This window comes from Pan paniscus, chromosome 1 (genome assembly GCF_029289425.2).
Source record: "Pan paniscus chromosome 1, NHGRI_mPanPan1-v2.0_pri, whole genome shotgun sequence".
NCBI classification, from domain to species: Eukaryota; Metazoa; Chordata; class Mammalia; order Primates; family Hominidae; genus Pan; species Pan paniscus.
The window spans coordinates 23,246,923-23,272,542 of NC_073249.2; the positions used below are offsets into that span (position 1 = coordinate 23,246,923).

Below are 25,620 nucleotides of genomic sequence, written 5' to 3' on the forward strand. Positions count from 1 at the left end.
GAAAACAAAGAAAAACAAAGTTATTTTTCTAAATGCAGTGTGGTATCCTGAATTGGTTTCTGGAACAGAAAAAGGATGTTAGTGAAAAAACTGGTAAAATCCAAATAAAGCCTGTAGTTTAGTTAATAGTATTGCACTAGTTTTGACAAATATACCAAAGTTACTATAAGATATTGATGTTAGGGAAAGCCAGGTGAAGGGCATGTGGGAATATGTACTATCTTTGCAACTTGCCTGTAAATCTACAACTTTTCCAAAATACAAAGTTTATAATAAAAATTTTAAAATTTTGACCCTAACTTACCATTCCAATATGTACTTCCCTCATACAGTGGCAGCCACTATAATTAGATTATCCTTTTGAGACCTTTTAAATATACTTTTAATGTATTCATAGAAAATATTTAATATTGTTAAATATATATATATTTTTTCTTTTTCTAAATGTATTCTAAAAATTACATTTGTAGTATCATTTTCATGGTATTGTGCCATGTGTCATTCTGTAATTTTTTCACTGTCTTTTTTTGAGATCTGGCCATGTTGATTGATTGAGATAGATAAATCGGATTCAGTGTTTCACTTCTTTTTACTGTTGAATAGTATTCAATTTTATATCATTATTTATTAATTCTCCCATTTGGGAGCATTTAAATTGTTTGTAAATTTTTACTTTGACAAATAATGCTGCAGTGAACATCCTGAGCATGTTTATATAAATTTGCAAGTTTTTTTCTAGGACAGATGCCTAAGATGTGGAATTGCTGGATCGTAAATTATGTACATTTAAAGTTTTTAAAGCAGTAACAAATACTCTCCGAATAAATTGAACTGGGACCATGCACAGTGGCTCACACCTGTAATAGCAGCACTTTGGGAGGCCGAGGTGGGCAGATCACCTGAGGTCAGGAGTTCAAGACCAGCCTGGCCAACATGGCAAAACTGCATCTCTACTAAAAATAGAAAAATTAGCCAGGTGTGGTGGCACGTGCCTGTAGTCCCAGCTACTCCGGAGGCTGAGGCATGAGAATAGGTTGAACCTGGGAGGCGAAGGCTGCAGTGAGCCACGATCGTGTCAGTATGCTGCAGCCTAGGTGACAGAGCAAGATGCTGTGTTAAAAAATTTTTTTAAAAGAAAGAAATTGTACTAGTTTATATATGTTAGAGTTCCTATTTTCCAAATGCCTCCAACTCAGTACAGAACCAAGCATCTAGATTTTTGCTAATCTGATATATAGAAATAGCCTTGGCCGGGTGCGGTGGCTTATGCCTGTAATCCCAGCACTTTGGGAGGCCGAGGTGGGCGGATCACGAGGTCAGGAGATCAAGACCACCCTGGCTAACACGGTGAAACCCCGTCTCTACAAAAAATACAAAAAATTAGCTGGGCGTGGTGGCGGGCGCCTGTAGTCCCAGCTACTCGGGAGGCTGAGACAGGAGAATGGCATGAACCCGGGAGGTGGAGCTTGCAGTGAGCCAAGATCGTGCCACTGCACTCCAGCCTGGGCAACAGAGTGAGACTCCATCTCAAAAAGAAGAAAAAAAAAAAAAAAAGAAATAGCCTCTCACTTGTTTTAGTTGGCATTTTATATAAGAGCAAAGTTGAGACACTTTTCATATGTTTAAAAATTATTTCTTTTCTGTAAACTGTTTATGCCTTTTTCCCATTTTTCTATTGGATTGTGGGTCATTGTGTTACTAGTTTATAAGAATTTTGTATATATTAAAAATATTGGCCCTTTGGATGTTTATAATGGCTGTAATTTTTTTTAGAGTTTATAGTTTGTCTTTTGATTTGTTTCTGTATTTTTTAACATATGGGATTTTAAAATATTTTAAGGATCAAAAGTAACTTTCTTACCTTTTAATGACTTCTTGAGTTTGTCATGCTCAGAAAGACCTTTTCTACACTAAAATTTATCGTTTTAGAATTCTCTCATATTATTTCATTTTTTTGGTTTGAATCTTCAGTACATCTGGAATTTATTTTGCAGTAAGGGATGAAGTAAAATTGCAACCTAGCTTTTTTTTTCCCACCCCGGAGGACTACTTAGTTATCCTAGTAACATTTATTGGGTAATCCATCTTTTTAAACATTGATTTAAAATGCTGCCTTCATCAAAGCTAAATTCGTATAAGTATTTGGGATTACTTTTAGGCTTTCTATCTCTACATCTAGCATATCTCTATATGTGCTAGTATCAAATTACTTTGGCTGGGCATGGCAGCTCATACCTGTAATCCTAGCTCTTTGGGAGGCTGAGGCAGGAAGATCGCTTGAGCCCAGGAGTTTGGGACCAACCTGGTAACATAGCGAGAGCCCGTCTCCACAAAAAATGCATGAATTAGCCCAGTGTGGTGGCACATGCCTGCAGTCCCAGCTACTTGGGAGGTTCAGGTGGGAGGATGGCTTGAGCCCAGGAGGTCAAGGCTGTAGTGAGCAATGTTTGCACCACTGCACTTCAGCCTAAGTGACAGAGAGAGAGACCCTGTCTCAAAAGAACAAACAAAACCAAAACACACACACACACACACACACACACACACACACACACACAAAATTGGTTTAACATGACTTTATACTGTGTTTTAATGCCTGGTAAGATATTATCACATATTCTTTTTTTAAGATTTTTTTCCTTTTCTTTTTTTTTTTTTTTGACACGGAGTCTCACTCTGTCGCCCAGGCTGGAGTGCAGTGGTGCGATCTCTGCTCACTGCAACCTCCGCCTCCCAGGTTCAAGCTAGTCTTCTGCCTCAGCCTCCCGAGTAGCTGGGACTACAGGCACAGCCACCACGACCGGCTAATTTTTGTATTTTTAGTAGAGATGGGGTTTCACTATATTGGCCAGGCTGTCTGGAACTCCTGACCTTGTGATCCGCCCGTCTCGGTCTCCCAAAGTGCTGGGATTACAGGCGTGAGCCACTGCGCCCAGCCTAATATTTTTTCCTAAATATTTTTGTGCATTTATTTTTCCATGTAGACTTTAGAATCAACTTGACTAGGAAAAAAAAATCCTGTTGGCATTTTGACTGGGATTGGACTAATATTATAATTTATGGGAAATGATATATATAGGTAACATTGATACTACCTAAGAACTGATTGTAGTTCCACTTAGTTCTTAGTATTCCACAGTAGACTTAAACATTTTTTTCCATATCAGTCTTGCATGTTTCTTGAGTATATTCCTACATATTTAATTTTTTTGTTTATGTCCATTTTTGTGCTGTTATAAACAGGATATAAACTCTTATGGCCTGTCCAGTTATTATTTACATATAGTGATTTTTTTGAATCATGGTTTTTGTATATCAACTTTGTATTTACCCATTTCATTAAATTTTCTTACTGTTTTTAATTGTTACAGTTGATTTTCTTGAGTTTTCACCTACAAGGAAATGGTAGTTTTATCTTTCTAAATTTTATTCTTCTTACCTGATTGGCCAACTCCTTCAAAACAGTGTTATGAAATAGTGGTGGTAGTTGAAATCTTTGTCATACTAGGTTAGTGGTGGTAGTTGAAATATTTGTCATTCTCATCGTCTTTTAATATTACGATACTGGTTTTTGGGTTGGAGTGGGGAGAAATATTTTATTAGGTTTAAAAAGTATCCATCTAAGCTGGGCGCTGTGGCTCACACCTGTAATCCCAGCACTTTGGGAGGCTGAGGCAGGCGGATTACCTGAGGTCAGGAGTTTGAGACCAGCCTGGCCAACATGGTGAAACCCCATCTCTACTAAAAATACAAATATTAGCTGGGTGTGGTGGCGTGCGCCTGTAGTCCCAGCTACTTGGGAGGTTGAGGCAAGAGAATAGCTTGAACCCGGGAGGCAGAGGTTGCAGTGAGCCGAGATTGTGCCACTGCATTCCAGCCTGGGCAACAGAGCAAGACTGTCAAACAAACAAAAAAAAAAGGCAATAATCAAAAATAATCAGAGTGTTTAAAACAGCAACAAAATTCCATGCTGAATATCAGTGAATCTTTTTGAGTACTTAAACATAATTTACCTTTTGCAAATTTATTCAGGGTTATAAATGTTCATTTTTACTTAATGGAGCCATAAATTAATCTCTTTTTTTTTATTGTATAGAAATTTACAGCAACAATGTCAACACCAGATAAGAAAGCTTCACAGAAGATTGGTTTTCGATTACGTAATCTGCTCAAGCTTCCTAAAGCACATAAATGGTGTATATACGAATGGTTCTATTCAAATATAGATAAGTATGTATCATGGCTTATACTATGAATATTACTTGAATCAGAAATTTAAGTTTTTCAAGTGTTTTAAGCTACAACATTTTCTATAGGTCTACTTTGATCTTATTTTTCCCTAAATTCATTTTTCTATTCCACATTCCAGTTGGATCTATTCTATTTGTCATAGTTTTCTTCCCTGTTATCCTTTTTGGGGAAGAAAACTGTATATTTTTGTGAAGAATTGATTACAGTATAATTTCTGTGTTAGAATTCTTAAAGACTATGGAGTAGAGATACCTTAAAACACCATTATTTGCAGTGAATGAGATTCATTTTATAATTGAGATGTTAAGTGCTGGTATAATCATAGAGAAACCATTACTAATGGTAAAAATGGCTTAAGATTTTTAGGAGGGTAGTCTTTCTAGTTTGGATGTGGTACTTAAGCACGCTAGGTATACACATATGCTTAAGTATGACGTAGTATGAGATTTGGCTGAAATACAATTATTCAACAATGGAATTTACTGAGGAAAAGTTCTTATTTATAATCCTTCCTCATATGCCAGTCATTGCTGCTTGCTCTGCTGGATATTTATATTTACTTCCCTTCTCTGTTTTCTATACCAATTGCCTACTCTGGAGCTTGTGAATCTCATGAATGTTCATATTTGAGCCCAAGGCATTTATGTATCATTGCCAACACTGGTTCCTGGTTTCCCAGACTCATGAATAGAATTGTTTTATTTTTGTCCATAGGCTTAAGAGAGTTTTCAGGGTGTCTCAGTGTGATCCGAGTTCTTCTGGGATCCCCCAAGCTAATCTAACCCTCTGGAGTCCTCCAGTGTCCCAAGACTGGTTTAATTCCAAAGAGGACTCCTTGGTGATGGTATTCCTTTGGGACAAAGATACTTTGTAGCTAACTTGGTTTATCTTCACCTGATACAAGGCCAGGGCCACGATAGCCTCCCAAAGGATATACCTGTATAAGAGATTGAACAAAAATCAGTGTCTCTTGGAATCACAACACAAATAATATTTCCTGAGCAACTTTTACACGACATTAGATGTTTCACAAATGCCAAGGATTTAGTTTTAGCACTTTGAATTTGTGCCAGTTTATATATATATATGGGGTAGAAGTGAAAGTTTAGCGTTTTGTGATTTTATGTGTTTTAAGAAAGTAACACATTGTATGTAACCATTAAAATACTATATCTGTTTTACAGACCACTTTTTGAAGGTGATAATGACTTCTGTGTATGTCTAAAGGAATCTTTTCCTAATTTGAAAACAAGAAAGTTAACAAGAGTAGAATGGGGAAAAATTCGGCGGCTTATGGGAAAACCACGGAGGTAAAAATAATGTTTTTGTTTTTGTTTAAAATAAAATCAAGCCAGGAGCAGTGCATGTACTTATAATCCCAGTTACTTGGAAGGCTAAGATGGGGTATTTGCTTAAGGCCAGGGGTTCAGGGCTGTAGTATGCTGTGATTACACCTGTGAATAGTCACTGCACTCTAGCCTGGGCAACACAGTGAGACCGTTCCTCTAAAAAAGAATTAAAAAATAAAATCAATAAATAATAGTTGTTAGTATCATTAGTACATTGATTTTTTTAATCTTTAAAATGACTAGTACCAAAACATAACTTTTCAGAATAATTGATTATATGTTAAATATATCCTGTTAACCAACTTTAATGTAGGTGCTGTTTATACGTATGCATCTTATAATTAAATGCACAATTTCATTTTTGTTAGGATCACAGGTTTTCAACATAATTTTTTAGTTTACATTATCTATGTCCCTCTGTGTTCCAAAAAATATTTAAGAATGTCCTAAAAAGTATTTAAGGATGCTGTAAAGTTTTGTGTACATTTTTGTTATCTTTTGTGAAATCCTTTATAATCTCAGGAGCCTTCCCAGAAGTGCCTATTTTATTTTATATAAAAGTAGAAAACAAATTTATCTATCTAATATGTTACTTCCTGAGAATTGCTCTTCATGTGAAATGATTTTTTCTTTTCCAGTGTTATCCTGGTAACACATTGGAAAACCTTATATTACTTTTGAGTGAAAATTGGAAATATGTTAGAAGAATAATTAGATCATTAGTTCTCACATTATGTCTATCTGCCTGGTAAAAAGTATGTGCAAGACTTTTTCATTTTAAATGGTGGGAAAGTTCAAGGAAGGTCTGTAAATATAAAGTGATTTGGACAAATAGAAATGGAATTTAGATTTAATGATTTCTTTAGATGGTGATGAAATAGAGAGAGAACTTTTAATTAAACTGCCAATTTTTTTGTATTAAAAGATGACCTTGATGATGATGTTTTTAATATTTCTTATAATAACAGAATTAAAATTTGATATGTTATTTAGTGTGTTTCATACTCATAATTTATGGCCTTTGGTAATTACAGTAGCCATTTGGTGACTTTTTGCTATCATTTTGCGTGTTTGAGCAAATTGAGTTACACTGTTTCTAATTATTGTCCATCAGAGTGGGATATTGGTCACTATTTACTGTTTTGTCATAGTTCTGTAGTTTGAGTGTCATAATATTTCTTGTTAATTGATCTTCTATTCTCTTACCATAACATTATTTAATCTTATAGTCCTTTAATTCATCAAGGTTAATTAATAGTTGAAGTCTTTTTCAATAAAATGTGTAGTTTTTCTTTCTTTGAGGAAGTCCAGGTATAATACAAATTATTGATACAATAAACCTTAAAATATCTTAATTTTAAAAATCAATTGGTGAAACTCCATCCACTTGGAAGATAAAAAGGAAGAAACAAAGAAAGATAAACTACCAGGAAAGAACCTAAGAGGAAATATGCAAGATACATATGAAGAAATGTTAAGACATACAGGATCTTGGAAAAGAAGACTCAACATCCTAAATTAGTCTATAAGTTAAAATCAGTCCCAATAAAAATATTAACAGGCCTTTTTTGTTGTTTTGTTGAGACAGAGTCTTGCTCTGTCACCCAGGCTGGAGTGCAGTGGCATGATCTCGGCTTACTGCAGCCTCTGCCTTCTGGGTTCAAGTGATTCTCCTGCCTCAGCCTCCTGAGTAGCTGGGATTATAGGTGCTCGCCACCATGCCCAGCTAATTTTTGTATTTTTAGTAGAGACAAGGTTTTGCCATGTTGGCCAGGCTGGTTTTGAACTCCTGACCTCAGGTGATCCACCCGCCTCAGCCTCCCAAAGTGCTAGGATTACAGGTGTGAGCCACTACACCTGGCCTCTTTTTTTAATTAGATGAGTTAATTCTAAAATTCACATTTAAGAGGGGAGAAATCAAGCAGGAAAATTCTGAAAAAGCAAAGTAATGAAGAGAGATTCCACTTTAAAGAGCACTTTAAAATAGATTATAAAGTGATCATAATTAAAGCAGAGTGGTAGTGGTGCATAAATAGAAAAATGAATGAAAAAGAAAAGAAAATCTAGATACAGTCACAGATGTCTCTGGGAGTTTAGTATAATAGTTGCAATGGTTGACTCTCAAGTACATGGTGAAGAAGAGGGTGGATTGTTTGTTTAATGGAAACTGAGACTACTGTTTAGTAGTCTATAGAAAAAAACAAGTTGTTCTCATGCCTTACAACTAGGAAATATTTGAAAAGGATTGAAGATTTAAATATTTTTTTAAATGAAAGAATAAAACCACAAGAGGAAAACATAGGAGAGTTTTACTTAATCTTGAATTGGAAAAGGCCTTTCTCCCTTTTTTTTTTTTTGAGATGGGAGTCTTGCTCTGTCACCCAGGCTGACATGTGGTTGCACAATCTCAGCTCACTGCAACCTCTGCCTCCTAAGCTCCTACCTCAGCCTCCTGAGTAGAGTAGCTGGGACTACAGGTGCCCGCCACCATGCCTGGCTAACTTTTGTATTTTTAGTAGAGACGGGGTTTCACCATGTTGGTCAGACTGGTCTCAAACATCTGACCTCAGGCAATCCGCCTGCCCCGGCCTCCCAGAGTGCTGGGATTATGGGTATGAGCTACCATGCCTGGCCTGGAAAAGCAGGCTTCAAACCTAGGAGCCATAAAAGAAAACATTAATAAATTTGACTATACAAAAATAAGAACATTTTACATGGCCAAAAACAAAAGCCTGTAAACAGAGTTGAAAGATAGTACAGAAATATCCATCACATCTTATTACAGAGAGCTAATTCCCTACTATATAAAGAACTCCTATCAATAAGAAAATGTCAGGTAACGCATAATAAAAATGATTATAAGTAGATGATTCAGGCTGGGTGTGGTGGCTCACACCTGTAATCCCAGCACTTTGGGAGGCTCAGGCAGGAAGATCACTTGAGCTCAGGAACTCAAGACCAGCCTGGGCACCATGGTGAGACCCCATCTCCACCAAAAAAAAAAAAAAATTCAAAAATTACCCAGGCATGCTACTCAGGAGGCTGAGGTGGGAGTATCGCTTGAGCTCTGGATGTTGAGGCTGCAGTGAGCCATGCTCACGCCACTGCACTCAAGCCTGGGCAACAGAACAAGACCCTGCCTCAAAAATAAGTAAATAAAATAAACTTAGCCAGTTGGGTGACACATGACTGTGATCCTAGCTACTCACAAGGCCAAGGTGGGAGGATCACTTGAACCCAGGACTTGAGACTGCAGTGAGCTGTGATTGCCCCCTTGCACTCCAGCCTGGGCAACAAAGGGAGACCCTGTCTGTTTAAAAGCAAGAACAACAACAGGTAATTGATAGGAAAAGAAAAAGAAATGGCTCTTGTAAACATGAAAAAAATTCCATTTTACTCATAATGGGAAATGCAAAATCAAAGTATGCTGAGATACAGTTTTTTTTTGTTTTTTGTTTTTTGAGACAGAGTCTCACTCTGTTGCCCAGGCTGGAGTGCAGTGGCGCGATCTTGGCTCACTGCAACCTCTGCCTCCCAGGTTCAAGTGATTCTCCTGCCTCAGGCTCCTGAGTAGCTGGGATTACAGGCGCCTGCCACCACGCCTGGCTAATTTTTGTATTTTTAGTAGAGATGGGGTTTCACCCTCTTGGCCAGGCTGGTCTTGAACTCCTGACCTCAGGTGATCTGCCCGCCTCGGCCTCCCAAAGTGCTGGGATCACAGGCGTGAGCCACCGTGCCCGGCCGAGATACTGCTTTTAACTATCAGATGGGCAGAGTTCATAAAGGTTTTAATGTATTGGGTTGGTAATGGCATGGTTAGTCACTCATACATATTACTGGTGAGAGACTAATTTTATATAATCTCTGTGGAGGACAATTTGGTAATATCTATAAAATTTACAAATTTCCATTGCCTTCATGTAGCACTTTCAAGAATGTACAACACAGAGCTACTTGCACACAGATGAAATTACATGTACAAAGGTATTTATTGCAGTATTGTTTGTAGTAGTAAAAGATTGGCAACAGCCTAAAAGTCCATAAATGGGGGAATGATTATAGTATTGGCACTCCATATAATAGAAAACCCTGAAACCATTTAACATAAAACAAAAACAGAAGATGGTTTCTATGTACTAATATGGAAATGATTGCTATGCTGTGTCAAGAAAAGAAAGCAAAATACACAACAGTGCATACTGTAGCTATTTGAGAAAAATAGAGGAACATATGCATTTTTTGATTGTATATGTCTAAGGTGTCAACAAAGGATCTGTAAGAAAAGTATAATGGCTGGGCACCGGTGGCTAACACTATAATCCCAGCACTTTGGGAGGCCAGGGCAGGTGAATCATGAGGTCAGGAGTTCGAGAGCAGCCTGGCCAATATGGTGAAACCCCGTCTCTACTAAAAACACAAAAATTAGCTGGGCGTGGTGGCACATACCTGTAGTCCCAGCTACTCAGGGGGCTGAGGCAGGAGAATTGCTTGAGCCCGGGTAGTGGAGGTTGCAGTGAGCCGAGATCACACCACTGCACTCTAGCCTGGGCAACAGAGCGAGACTCCATCTCAAAAAAAAAAAAAAGAAAAAGAAAAAAAATTGTCAACTATAGGGAAATAGTATGGGTCCTGGGTTCTTATGTCAAGAAGACTTTTTTTGGTATATTTTTTAAATTGATATATAATAGTTGTACATATTTTGGGAGTACATGTGTACAGTGTGTAATGATCAAATCAGGGTAATTGGGATATCCATTACCTCAAACATTTTTCTTTGTGTTGGGAACATTATAATTTTTCTCTTCTAATTATGTGGAAATAGTCAATAAAAAACAAAGTAAAAACAAAAAATAGTCAATAAATTATTCACTATAATTTTCCTACCATACTGTCAAATACTAGAACTTATTCCTTCTATCTCACTATATTTTTGTACCCCTTAGCTAACTTCTCTTCATCCTCCCCTCCCTTTTCCCTTCCCAGCCTCTGGTAACCACCATTCTATTAATAATTTCTACCTCCATGAGATCCACATTTTTAGTTTCCATGTATGAATGAGAACATCTTATACTTGTTTTTCTGTGCCTGGCGTATTACACTTAGCATAATGACTTCCAATATCATCTATGTTGCTGCAAATGACAGGATTTCATTATATTTTGTGGCTGAATAAGATTCCATTGTGCATATATACCATATTTTAAAATTCCATTCATCTGTTGATGGACGCTTAGGGTGATTCCATATCTTGGCTATTGTAAATAGTGCTACAATAAACATGGGAGTACAGATATCTCTTTGATATACTGATTTCCTTTTTTTGAATATACACCTAACCATGGGATTGCTGGATTTTTAGTTTTTTTGAGGAACCTCCATACTAATTTCCATAATGGTTATATACCAGGAAGATTTCTAAAAGATGTTGTTTACACCAGAAGCAAGTCTGGTTTTTTTGTTTATGTGTTTGTTTTTGAGATGGAGTCTCGCTCTGTTGCCAGGCTGGAGTGCAGTGGTGTGATTTCGGCTCACTGCAATCTCTGTCTCCCAGGTTCAAGCGATTCTCCTGCCTCAGCCTCTCAAGTAGCTGGGATTACAGGCACACACTGCCACGCCTAGCTAATTTTTGTGTTTTTGGTAGAGATGGGTTTCACCATATTGGCCAGGATGGTCTCGATCTCCTGACCTCATGATCCGCCCACCTCGGCCTCCCAAAGTGCTGGGATTACAGGTGTGAGCCACTGCGCCCGGCCGCAAGTCTGTTTTTATAGTACTACTTAGCTTACTAGTAACTCATTATCCTTTGCTTTATCTTCTCATATTCTTCCCATATATACTGCTTGAATCAATATTCAACAAGTTCAGAAATCATAACAAAAAAATCATTATTATCAGCTAAGCTCTTTCTGTGTATTTCCAGTCCTTATTCATCATTGCTTACAACAATTCACTTTATACAGTGCTGGTCTTTATATCCTTTTTTCTCATTGTTTTTATTTAGTTTTTGAGACAAATGACAATAGAGCTCATAATGTACCTTTGAAAGTGAAAGCCATAACATGGCATGAAAGTGATGTTTAAATACTTTGCTTCATCCTGGGATTTGAAAACGGAAGGAAGATAGGCTCTAGAAATAAGAGGGAATTCAGCATTTATACTTTTAAGGCAAAAATTATGATTAAAAGTTTACATAGTAGGAAGTCTCATCTTTAACTGCTATATTGGTGTGTTTACTGGGTCACAGAGAAAATGTCATGTTCTTTTGGGTAGAATATTGAAATTGAACTTGGTCCCTATGAGATCTAGATTCCAGGCACAATTTCATCAAAGGATGGTGAAAAAATTATTTTGCTTTGTAGGAAGGAATAACCTGCAAAATCTTTGAGTCTTGGAAGGTCCTGTTTTTTAAAAAATGAAAGGTAATTTACTGTGAAAAGAAACAGTTCCTTTTTCTTTCCTTTCTTTTTTTTTTTTTTTTTGAGACTGGGTCTTGCTCTGTTGCCCAGGCTGGAGTGGTGCAATCTCGGCTCACTACAACTTCTGTCTCCCAGGCTCAAACAATCCTCCCACCTCAGCCTCCCGACTAGCTGGGACTACAGGCTCATTCCGCCACACCCAGCTTTTTTTTTTTTTTTTTTTTTTTTTTTGTATTTTTGGCAGAAATGGAGTTTCACCATGTTGCCCAGGCTGGTCTCAAACTCCTGAGCTCAGGCAGTCCATCCGCCTCAGCCTCCCAAAGTGCTGAGATTACCAGTTTGCCCAGCTCTTTTTTTTGGGCGGGGGGGGGCGGGAACAGTCTCCCTCTGTTGTGCAGGCTGGAGTGCAGTGGTACAATCACAGCTTAGCTCATTGCAGCCTCAACTTCCTGGGCTCAAATGATCCTCTGGCCTCAGCCTCCCAAGTAGCTGGATGCACACCATTATGCCTAGCTAATTTTTTTATTTTTAGCAGAAACAAAGTCTCACTATGTTGCCCAGGCTGGTCTCAAACTCCTGGGCTCAAGCAATTCTTCCACCTCGGACTACAAAGTGCCAGGATTAAAACATGAGCCACCATGCTTGGCCAAAAAGAAACAATTTTTTTTTTCCCCCCAAGACGGAGTCTCGCTCTGTTGCCCAGGCTGGAGCGCAGTGGCACGATCTCGGCTCACTGCAAGCTCAGCCTCCCGGGTTCACGCCATTCTCCTGCCTCAGCCTCCCAAGTACCAGGGACTACAGGCGCCCGCCGCCATGCCCTGCTAATTTTTTGTGTTTTTTTTGTTTGTTTGTTTGTTTTTTGTTTTTTTTTTTTTTAGTAGAGACGGGGTTTCACCGTGTTAGCCAGGATGGTCTGGATCTCCTGACCTCGATATCCACCCACCTCGGCCTCCCAAAGTGCTGGGATTACAGGCGTGAGCCACCGCGCCCGGCCTTTCTTTTTTTTTTTTTGAGACGGAGTTTTACTCTGTCACCCAGGCTGGAGTGAAGTGGCTCAATCTTGGCCCACTGTAGCCTCTGCCCTCTGGGTTCAAGCGATTCCCCTGCCTCAGCCTCCTGAGTAGCTGGGATTATAGGCGCCTGCCACCACGCCTGTCTAATTTTTGCATTTTTAGTAGAGACGGGGTTTTGCCATGTTGGCCAGGTTAGTCTCGAACTCCTGACCTCAGGTGATCCACCCGCCTTGGCCTCCCATACTGCTAGGATTACAGGCATGAGCCACCACGCCCGGCCAGAAACAATCTAAGAACCTATTTTTGAATACAGTATACTTAATGAGAAGAAAAAAAGGAGTGGTGAGATGAATAGATGTTAAGGTTTTTTTGTTTTTGTTTTTGTTTTTTTTAAGATGGAGTCTCACTCTTGTCGCCCAGGCTGGAGTGCAGTGGCGCAATCTCGGCTCACTGCAACCTCCGCCTCCCAGATTCAAGCGATTCTCCTGCCTCAGCCCCCTGAGTAGCTGGGATTACAGGCACCTGCCACCACGCCCGGCTAATTTTTGTAGTTTTAGTAGAGACGGGGTTTGGCCATGTTGGCCAGGCTGGTCTCAAACTCCTGACCTCAATTGATCTGTCCGCCTCGGCCTCCCAAAGTGCTGGGATAACAGGCGTGAGCCACCACGTCCAGCTGATTTTAAGTTTTTAATCTCAGCACTTGAGTCCAGGAGGTGGAGCCCAGAATCGCTTGAGCCGGAGATGGAGGTTGCAGTGAGCCAAGATTGTGCCACTGCACTCCAGCCTGGATGACAGAGCCAGACTCTATCTCAAAAAAAGAAAAAAAAAAAAGATTTTAAGTTTTTATATGGGGTAGTTATCAGTTTGTATGTTTTTTATAATTTATTCTAGATGTTCTTCTGCATTTTTTGAGGAAGAGAGATCAGCATTAAAACAGAAACGGCAGAAAATAAGGCTCTTACAACAAAGGAAAGTTGCAGATGTTTCACAATTCAAAGATCTCCCAGATGAAATTCCTTTGCCTCTGGTTATTGGAACGAAAGTTACAGGTAAGTGAAAACAAGCTAATTACTCTTTTGACTTGTAATTTTTAATCAAGGTAATCTTTTTTGTTTCTTTGGTTCTTATTTTATTTCATTTTTAATTACCAAGAAATATTTACAATAGACATCGTTAACCCTCACCCTATCCCTATCCCTCAACTCTCTCTGAGCCTGGTTGATGCTCAGGGATGGAGTAGGGGTTCTGTAGTACACATCACTTGATATTTTTTTTCCTTAGTGACTTTGATTTTTCACTAGAATGTGTTTACACATGGGACAAAATTCTGAAGGTGTAAATAACCCAGATAATCTCTATTCGAGAAATGGCTTTTAAATTTAGAAAGCTTAAACTGTAGCTCTGTGCAGTTTACTATAGAAGTTACTCTTTCTTCATGCATGAAATCTATTTTTTAAAGTAATTGGGAAAAAGTGTATTGGTTCAAAGTAACATCTACTACAATATAAACTAAAGCCAACTGCTACAAAGATGAAATTTAATAATCTATTGGAGTAAGTATAGCTATGTATTATTTTAAAGTTTTTTTTTTTTTTTTTTTCTTTTTGAGACTGAGTCTCCCTCTGTCACCTAGGCTGGAGTGCACCTAGGCTGGATCTTGGCTCACTGTGGCCTCGACCTCCCGGGCTCAAGCAATCCTCCTGCCTCAGTTTCCCAAAGTGCGGGATTACAGGCATGAATCACCACACCTGGCCGTAAATTTTTTTTATTTTTAATTATTCTATATTTTCCTTCTACATTATTTGTTTTCCTTTCCTAACTAGCCTTGTCTGGTTAGTTCACAAATACCATTGTTCTCGTGGACTTTGGGTCTAGAAATAGTCCATTTCTAATGATGGAATAAAACTAAATTATTCACTAGTCTGCTCAACATTTTATAGGGGTGTAAATTTTGTCCATTTTATAGATGTGATTCTGTGTACTCATGGAGAGAAAGTGCAAAATCTCAGGTTTAAGTTAATCCTTAATTGCTTGGTGAAGGCAAATTACAATATATGTAATACAAGAAATAAGGTGTTAAGTGGATAGAATAGGCTAGTAATTGTACTGAGTAATTGTAATTGTACTTCAACCATTGAAAAATGGTTGGAGTAATTCGAGAATAGTTTTTGGAGGGAAGGGAACCTGGAGTTATATATTTATATCATTTTTCCTGGCTATAAAAATGGTACTTGTTTCCATTATATTGTAAAAACGATTAAGATGAAAGGTAGAAAATAGAGAAGAGACTGAATCATGCATATGAAATGCAAACACAGTTTATCTAGGAGAGACTAGATTTGGTAATAAATGAGTGTATATTGACAACTCACTGTAATCAGATTATAGATGATATGATCTCTGTCTTAAAACTAGTCTGGAAGTAGAGGTGGAAATGGGATGAGATGGGTAGACAGCATATTTGAAAAATATTTAGTTGTAAAAACTCCATATAAATAACTACAGCAATAAAGTCTAGTATAAGTACTAATGCTGACATACTGATTTATGCCAGAGAAATGCTGACATGAAGAGTGACTCTCAGACTCATTAGGAAATCCTTAGAAATTCATTGTTTTAGAATTTTAAGAACTGGTGATATTATTTGACAAGACTGAAAATCTTAGATAGTGTTTTTATATAAGTACTCTTGTTACAGTGGAGAATAGGTTAGACAGGCTATAGCAAAATGTGAGAAAACTACTAGAGCTGTTTTGTGTGTTGTGTTTTTTATTTTTGTTTTTGTTTTTTGAGACAAAGTCTTGCTCTGTTGCCCAGGCTGGAGTGCAGTGGTGTGATCTCGCTCACTACAACCTCCACCTCCAGGGTTCAAGCAATTCTCCTGCCTCAGCTTCCTGAGTAACTGGGATTACCGGCACCCGCCACCACGCCTGGCTAATTTTTGTAATTTTTTTAGTAGAGATGAGATTCCACCAAGTTGGCCAGGCTGGTTGGTCTCAAACTCCCAACCTCAAGTGATCTTCTGTCCACCTCGGCCTCCCAAAGTGTTGGGATTACAGGCGTGAGCCGCTGCACCCAGCCTAGAGCTATTTTTTCTTTTTTCTTTTTTTTTGAGACGGAGTCTTGCTCTGTCGCCAGGCTGGAGTGCAGTGCCTCAGTCTCGGCTCACTGCAGCCTCTGCCTCCCAGGTTCAAGCGATTCTCCTGCCTCAGCCTCCCGAGTAGCTGTGACTGCAGGTGCACGCCACCACACCCGACATATTTTGTATTTTTAGTAGAGACGGGGTTTCACCATATTGGTCAGGCTGGTCTCGAACTCCTGACCTCGTAATCCACCCGCCTCGGCCTCCCAAAGTGCTGGGATTACAGGTGTGAGCCACCGCACCCAGCCTAGCCTAGAGCTTTTGTAAAGCAATGTTTTACATTTTCTCTTTGGGCTAGTGCAGGGGTCAGCAAACTTACGGCCTATAGGCCAAATCTAGGCTGCCACCTATTTATGCATAGTTTGTGAGCTAAGAATACTTTTTATATTTGTAAGTCGTTGAAAAAAATCAAAAGAATAATGATATGTTGTGACTTATGGAAATTATATCAAGTTCACAGGGCCTCCTTAAGGAGTAAACATGCTCTAAATAAGTTCATAACTGAAACAGACCAGCCCCTACAAAATATAAAAGCAAGTGTGATGGGATCAAAAAGATCTGCCAGTAATTTTTTTTTGTCTGCAAGAAAAAAATTCAACACCCTGTGTAGCATACAATAAAAAAGTTGCTGTACTTGTGGGGAAAAAAAGACTATTCCATAGTCAATAAAAAAGCCATCAATAGAGGTAGACTCTGAGATGACTCAGATGTTGGGATTAGCCGACAGTGACTTCAAAATAGCTATCATAAGACATGTTCATGAACTTAAATGTAAATATAAATATAATGAACAGAGGAAATCTGAGTGAATAAATGGACATTTTTTCAGATAAAGAAAATGAATTTAGAACTGAAAAGTATAATATTTGAAAAGAAAAACTTCTGAATGAACTTAAAAGCAAATTGGAAACACTAAAAGAATGGGTCGGTGAACTTGAGAATGTTATCAGTAGAAATTATCCAAGTATGAAAACAGGTAGGAAAAAAATGAAAAAAAAAATAGACCCTCAGATCCCTCTGAGACAATATTAAGCAAGATAACATATGTGTAATTGTAGTCCCCGTAAAAACAGGAGAGAGGGGACATTATTTTATGTGCCGATGCACATAAAAAATATTAGACGAAACAAAAGCTGAAATTTTTCCAAAAATATAGATCTAAGGTACTCTGAACCCCAAGCAGGATACCCACATATACACAAAACCCATCATTAGACACAATACAGAAAATCTTCAGAGAAACTCTTAAAAGCCGTCACAGAAAAACAGCATATTATGTAAGAGGAGCACTGATATGGATGGCAGCCAACTTCATATCAGAAAAAATGCTAGAAGTAATGCCAAAAAAGTTCTTCATACTGAAAGGAACTTTTTTACATTACATGATATCATATGTAAACTGGAATCTACGGAAAGGACCATAGAGCACCAGAAATGAATAAATGAATAAAATGAAATTATTGTGTTGCCAAGTTCTTAAATTTTATGTAAGAACACACAGTATTAATTTAGTAGAAAGTAATGTTAAGGCCAGGCGTAGTGGGTCATGCCTGTAATCCCAGCATTTTGGGAGGCCAAGGCAAGTGGATCACTTGAGGCCAGGAGTTGCAGCCTGACCAACATGGTGAAACCCTGTCTCTACTAAAAATACAAAAATTAGCTGGGAATAGTGATGTACGCCTGTAATCCTAGCTACTTGGGAGGCTGAGGCATGAGAATCACTTGAACCCAGGAGGCGGAGGTTGCAGTGAGCCGAGATTGCGCCACTGCACTCCAGCCTGGGTGACAGAGTGAGACTCCGTCTCAAAGAAAAAAAAAAAAAAAAAAAAAGTAATGTTGAGAGGGAGCATTGTAGTTCCTAGCCCATTGTGGCTCAAAAACTTTAGTATGCATCAGAATTACCTGGAGGGCTTGATAAACCATATTGTTGGGCTCTACCTCTGAGTTTCTGATTCAGAAGGTCTGGGATAGGGCCTGGGAATTTGCATGTCTGACAAGTTTCAAAGTAATGCTGCTGGTTTGGGAACTGCCTTTTTTAAAAAAAGAAAAAAGAAAAAAACAAATGCAAAGAGGTATAGTTAAAAAGTCAAAAGAGAATTTGGTTTTTTAAATATTGAATTTGGCCAGGTGCAGTGGCTCATGCCTATAATCCCAGCACTTTGGGAGGCTGAGGCAAGCCACTCACCTGAGCCCAGGAGTTTGAGACCAGCCTGGCAACGTGGTGAAACACTGTTTCTACAAAAAATACAAAAATTGGTCAGGTGTGGTGATGTGCTCCTGTAGTTCCAGTTCCTTGGAAGGCTGAGATGGGAGGATTACCTTAGTCTCAACTGCAGTGAGCAGTGATTATACCACAGCACTCCAGCCTGGACAGAGTGAGACCTTGTCTCAAAAAAAAAAAAAAAAAAAAAAAAAATTACCTAATTAAAAAAAAAGATGGCAAGAAAGAAGGGACAGAGAACAACAAAAAACCCAAATGGGATAAATAGAAAATAGCAAGGTGGTAGACTTAAGTCTGGCCATCCTATTGTTGTATTAAATGCCAATGAACTATAAACACTTCTGCCAAGCACACTGGCTCACACCTCTAATCCCAGCACTTTGGGGAGGCCAAGGCACGAGGATCACTTAAGCACAGGAGTTTGAGACTAGCCTGGGCTACATAGTGTGTTGGGGTGATCAGACCCAACACCAGGTCGTCGGGGTGATGATGTCCAGCTGAATCAAAGGATTGAGAAAAAGACAGTTTGAGAAAGAAAGTGGGACCAGGGACCCATCGCGATTGTGGAGGCTGTGAAGGCCCCAAGCTCTGGGACCCTACGCTGTTTATTGGTAATCCAACAAAGAAACAGGTGGTGAGAATGTGGGGGTCAAAAAGGCAGGCACATGATCTACAGCTGTGACGGCTTAGCCTTTATATAGAACATGTTCTGCTACTTGAGATAATGGGAATACAATCAATCTAGGAGCCTAGGAGGGCTAGAAGCAAGGAGCCAGCAAGTCTAACACATTCCAGGGGACATTATATCAGACATGCAAGCCCTGCCTCAGCTTTTTTCCTAACACTCAGCTTTTTCCCAACATAGTGAGACCCTGTCTCTACAAAAATTAAAAAAAAAAAAAAAAAGGTCAAGCATGGTAGTGGGCACCTGTAGTCCCAGCTACTCAGGATGCTGAGAGGATCGCTTGAGCACAGGAGTTCAAGGCTACAGTGAGCTATGATCATGCCACTGCACTCCAGTTTGGGTGACACAGCTAGACTCTGTCTCAAAAAAAAAAAAAAAAAGCCACTTCAATTAAAAAGTAATGATTGGCTGGGCATGGTGGCTCATGCCTGTAATCCCAGCACTTTGGGAGGCCGAGGCAGGCAGATCACTTGAGGTCAGGAGTTCAAGACCAGCCTGGCCAACATGGTGAAACCCTGTCTCCACTAAAAACACAAAACTAGCCAGACATAGTGGCACGCGCCTGTAATCCCAGCTACTCAGGAGGCTGAGGCAGGAGAATCACTTGAACCTGGGAGGTAGAAGTTGCAGCGAGCCAAGATCGCACCCACTGCACTCTGCACTCTAGTCTGTGCAACAGTGAGACTCTGTCTCAAAAAAAAAAAAGTTAAGATAATGAGACCGGATTAAAAAAAAGTAAGACTCATCTATATGCTGTCTTCAAGAGTTATACTTAAATATAAAATCATAGACAGGTTGAAAGCAAAAAGATGAAAAAGATATGCAGTGCAAATAGTAACTGTAAGAAAGCTAAAGTGGCTATTTTAACATCAGAGAAAAATAGGCATCAAGACAGTATTGTCAGAGAGAAGTATTTCATAATGATAAAAATGGCCAGTTCAGAAAGGTATACCAATCCTAATATTATGTATGTATATTACTATATACTTAACGATAGAGCTTCAAAATACATGAAAGCAACAGTTGAGATAACTAAAGAAAGAAATAGACAAATCCACAATCATAGTTGTAGATTTTAACACCTCACTTCCAGTAATTAATAGGTAGAAGAAGCCAAAAAATGTTAATACACATATAGAGGATCTCAACAACACTATCAGTCATCTTGATCTAAATAATATGTTTAGAACAATACACTCAACTGCAGAATACATATTATTTACATAGGCAAATGGCTTGTTTATTGACATATACCATATACTGGCCCATTAAAAATGTCAATAAATTTTGAAAGATTGAAATCATATAGAGAATTTCTCTGACCACAATAGAATTTAATTAAACATATTCCTTCTTTAGAAAATATTTTAGTAAACAAAGAGTAGTAGATTTTTCCTCAAAAACAAGAGCAAAAAGAATTAAAAAGTCACTCTATTAGGGATTTTGCTGTAGGAACAAAGAATCTGGCAGGTAAAAAGTGACTGGACTTTGTGATTGTCAGATACAGAGTTAGAAGCACAAGAGTTTTGACAGATGCACTGGGTATTCAAAGTAATGGAAAATTTGAATAGTAGAGAAGTTTGGAAAAATGTCTAGACATGATACTTTAGCTACAGTATATAGAAAGTTGTTTGAGACGTGATACTTAAGCCACAGTTGTTTACCCCTGGAGAAATGAGAGTGTTAAAAAAGATATTAAAATCATTGATTTGTTAAGAAATTATAAGAATCTGAACTATCCTAAAAGTAATCTTTGTAAAATGAACGATAATTCCAGGTTATCTGGGATTTTCTGTAGGCTATCTAAAGGAGTAAATGGAAAAGAAATAAAAAAGATTTTATTTATCAAATAAATTTTTCAAAAAACAAATGAAGAGAATAGGAAAAAAGTACATACATACACAAACTTTTTTTTTTTTTTTTTTTTTTTTTGAGACAGTCTTGCTCTGTCTTCCAGGCTGGAGTGCAGTGGTACTATCCTGGCTCACTGCAATCTCTACCTCTTGGGCTCAAGCAATCCTCCCACCTCAGCCTCCAGGGACTACAGGCACATGCCACCATGCCTGGCTAATTTTTTTGTATGTTTTTGTAGAGATGGGGTTTCACCATGTTGCACAGACTGGTCTTGAACTCCTGAGCTCCAGCGATCCACCCTCTTGGGCCTCCCAAAGTGAGCCACCACGCCCAGCCTACTTTAATTCTTTGCACATATTTATAACAGCTGCTTTTTTAAGTCTTTGCTAAATATCTCTCAATTTCTTACTGTACTTTTAGAGCCATGCTTTCCTACTTCTTTACATGTCTAGTAATTTTTGGTGGAAAACTTGATATTTCAGATAATATATTGCAGCAACTATGTATTCTAATTTTTTGGAGAGTTGTTGGATTTGCTTTAATAACTTGGCCATGCAAATACTGATGTCTCTGCTTCATTTTTTTATTCTTATATTTATTATTATTATTAAACTTGGTTTCCAAAGAGTTACCCGTGTCTGCATATAATTTAGTGGTCAGGGCTGGGTGCGGTGGCTCACGCCTGTAATCCCAACACTTTGGGAGTCTGAGGCGGGCGGATCACCTGATGTCAGGAGTTTGTGACCAGCCTGGCCAGCATGTGAAACCCTGTCTCTACTAAAAATACAAAAAAAAATTAGCCGGGTGTGGTGGCGGGCACTTGTAATCCCAGCTACTCAGGAGGCTGAGGCAGGAGAATCACTTGAACCCGGGAGGTGGAGGTTGCAGTGAGCCGAGATCGTGCCACTGCATTCCATCCTGGGCAACGGAGCAAGACTCCCATCTCAAAATAATAATAATAATTTAGTGGTCACCTAATGATTTGAACAGAGGTTATGCTCAAACATCTTGATCGGGAAAAGCCTCACATTGATTTATATGTGAGTTGGGGAATGTAAATACAAAGTTGCTGCTAGTTTTCAAGTCATCCTTAGCTTTTACTTTTTGCCAGACTATTGGATCTTCCCCGTCCATTTGCATAGTAACCCAGTTAGCCAGGGATGGTAGAGAGCTTATTTCCACCCTTTTATGGCTCTCTAGTTTCCATGATCTCCCTGTTAAATTTCTGGCTGTCTTTCATGACCAGTCAAAATTCTGGCTGGTTTTCGTGACCAACCCTGAACTAATAAAACCATTCTCATCGACCACGTTGGTGGTAGTAGTGGGTGTGTGAATAACCTCGTGCAAAGAGGCCACTGAGTCCCCCTGCCCTAACCTGAAGCTCTAGCACTTCTTCAACAATAAACGTTTCTTGTTTTCTACATTTGATCCATTTCCAGTACCCTGGAATGGTTGTTTTTCACAATCTCTTTCAGGTTTGTACTTGTTTTTTATGGAGAGGAATTACCAGCCTCTTCATGCCACCATAACTAGTAGTCCTTTTCTATGCTTATATTTGTTTATTCAGCTTCATTATTTACATCTTCTGTATCCATGTTTACTTTTCCCTTAAAGGATCTGTCAGAAACTGAGAGAGATTTTAGTCCTCTACAGTTGTGTTTTTATCAATTGATCCTTTTATTTTAAACAGTCTTGCATTGTGTATTTCTGTGTTCTATTAAAATGTTGTGTATTATACTTTTTGGTTAGTATAAAATGTATTACTTTGCCCAGTTTAAAAAGCCATCAATGCTGTTGTTCTTAAATTTTTTACTCATGCTGGATGTTTGTTTGGATTTCTCTGATGTTATTTTAGGCTGGACTTAAATAATAGTGACACAGTTCATCTGTGTCATCAGTTCCAAGACTACTAGTTTTGGTGATTCACTAGAAAGACTCAGAATACTCAGCACATGTACTCATGGGTAAGATTTGTTACAGTGAAGGACACAAAACAAAATTGGCAAAAGAATAAGGTGCCTGGGGCAAAGTCCAGAGGAAACCACGTGCAAGTTTTCAAAAGTCCTCTCCCAATAGAGTCATGCAAGACTTTTAATTCTCCCAGAAACAAGTTGTCACAATGCTTATAAGTGTTGTCTACCAGGGAAGCTCATTAGAGTCTCAGTGACCAGAGTTCTACTGGGGGCTGAGTATGTAGGCATCTTTTGCCTAGTACATACTAAAATTTCAGTCTTCCAGAGGGAAAGCAGGTGTCCAGCATTAACCACATCGTTTGCACAATCTAGACACAGTAAAACCACCATTATTAATTAGGGAACAGTGGGAACACTTCCGAAATCCAAGTTCCCAGATACCAGACAAAGGCCAACCTTGCAAGGAGGTTTTCCTAAGTATAGCAGCATCAGGCCTGCAGTATTAACTTCTTTAATTATTTTCTACACAACATCTTTATCTTTTTTTTAAAATTGAACTACTCCTGGTGCTTCACTCATGAGTATAATGACCAAAGTTCTTTTGTTGGTTTTTTTGCAGTTAAATGATTTAAAATATTTTTCTCTTAATTTGGGAGTAATATAATTTTATTCAAATATGAAATTAGGGATCATCATTTATAGTTTTTGTTTTTGTTTCAAAAATTCTTTGTTGTTTCTCTAAGCCAAAAATAAAGTGTGTGCTTGTTTTGAAACTCTAATAGACAAAATACTGTACTATGATTTAAATTACATGCTTGGAACAGTTTTATATTTGACTATTCTTTGTATCTCCCACACATCATAATGCCTTTGTTCTTTTCTCAGCACGATTACGTGGTGTTCATGATGGTTTGTTCACTGGACAAATAGATGCTGTGGATACTCTTAATGCTACTTATAGAGTAACTTTTGATAGGACAGGGCTTGGAACCCATACCATCCCTGACTATGAAGTTCTCGTAAGTAGTATTTCATAATACATTTGTGTTTTATGCCTGTTAAATGTGTTATATAGAGTTTTTTTAGAAATCGTATTTTATGATAGAATCAAGACTTTATCTCACAGAGGAAGAGATCCTTAGGGGACCCCAGTCCTATCTGCTAGACCCCTGGTTCGGATCTATACTTAAGTCTTCCATTTTCCAGGAACTAGAATTTCTCTGTTGGACCTTAACGACACAGCACTTTAGTATAACCAAACTGATGAGTCCTGACTAAACAACCTTGGAGAAGAAGCTACATAACATTTTCATTGCAGCTGTTAGGTTAAAGTATAGTCCTCTTGCAAAATTGTTTTTAAAGTATAGTAACATCTTGTACTTATTTGTTCTCCTGTTTTATCTTCAGAGGCATGCAGGGTGGGTGTTAATTACCTTCACTTTTGCATGATGAAACTCAGACATAAGTACAGTTGTGTAATTTATTCAAGGCTCTAGATCTGGTTTCCTATTAGGCTGAGACCAGAATTGAGATCTTTTTTTTTTTTTTTTGAGACGGAGTCTTGCTCTGTCGCCCAGGCTGGAGTGCAGTGGTGTGATCTCGGCTCACTGCAACCTCTGCCTAGAATATACATACATACATACATACATACATACATACATACATACATAATATATATACACACACATATATGTATGTCTTTGTAAATGTATTTCTTAAAAGAAATATATATATATATATCTCCTTAGTGCAGAAATACAATATTGCTTGATATCTCTCCGCAATAGGAGAGAAAGAAAATTAGAACTAAATGTAGAATAGAGTACACTGCTCTTAAGTTTTTACATTAAAGGATGAAAGCTTTAAACTCTCCTTTCAAAAAAAGTAAATTGGCCGGGCGCGGTTGCTCACACCTATAATCCCAGCACTTTGGGAGGCTGAGATGGGCGGATCACCTGAGGTCAGGAGTTCAAGACCAGCCTGGCCAACATGGTGAAACCCCATCTCTACTAAAAATACAAAAATTAGCTGGGTGGGGTAGCACATGTCTGTAATCCCAGCTACTTGGGAGGCTGAGGCAGGAGAATTGCTTGAACCCAGGAGGTGGAGGCTGCAGTGAGCCGAGATCGCGCCATTGCACTCCAGTTTGGTCAACAAGAGTAAAACTCGGTCTCAAAAAAAACAAAAAGTAAATTGCTTCTCTGTTTCATTAATTTAACTGTTTTTATGAGATCACCCAAATATTTCTCCCTGGCTAAATAAGAGTTGATTTTTAATTGTAGGGTATATTCAGACAGTCTAAATGCAGATAACCAAATGTGGCCATAGAAAACTTTAATATTAATCTTTGATTCTCTGAACTATTTTGACCCCCCCCCTTTTTTTTTCTTTTTTTCTTCTGGAGGTTCATCCTTTTGGCAGCAAAGTAGTGTTTTCATACTCTGTTTCAAGTTCTAGCCTTTGATCTGTATAGACTAATATGCTACTCTATAAATAATTAAATATATAAGTAATAAATTCTATATGAATCATAGAATATGCGTGAATATATATCTCAAGCTGAAATACAATGATTATAAAGCTTAAATGATTGGTAACTTTCTTTAAGTTTTGTGAATTATTCTGTTTTCTCAGAGTAATGAACCTCATGAGACAATGCCAATTGCTGCCTTTGGACAAAAACAGCGGCCTTCTCGATTTTTTATGACCCCACCACGGTTACATTATACTCCTCCTCTCCAGTCACCAATTATAGTAAGTATATTTTAGAAATATC

The 25,620-nt window shown here is 38.3% G+C and overlaps 1 protein-coding gene across 5 annotated transcripts in view; it reads left to right on the plus strand.

Annotated features, from left to right (window-relative positions):
* LIN9 (lin-9 DREAM MuvB core complex component) overlaps positions 1-25,620 on the plus strand; it is a 79,749-nt gene that overhangs the window by 18,245 nt on the left and 35,884 nt on the right. For all 5 annotated transcript variants that reach the window (XM_003814925.5, XM_008967802.4, XM_003814927.4 and 2 more), the window contains 5 exons: positions 4,097-4,230; positions 5,436-5,561; positions 13,921-14,078; positions 23,730-23,863; positions 25,479-25,598. In XM_003814925.5, the coding sequence (XP_003814973.4) occupies positions 4,097-4,230; positions 5,436-5,561; positions 13,921-14,078; positions 23,730-23,863; positions 25,479-25,598 (672 nt within the window). The remainder of the gene's footprint in view (positions 1-4,096; positions 4,231-5,435; positions 5,562-13,920; positions 14,079-23,729; positions 23,864-25,478; positions 25,599-25,620) is intronic.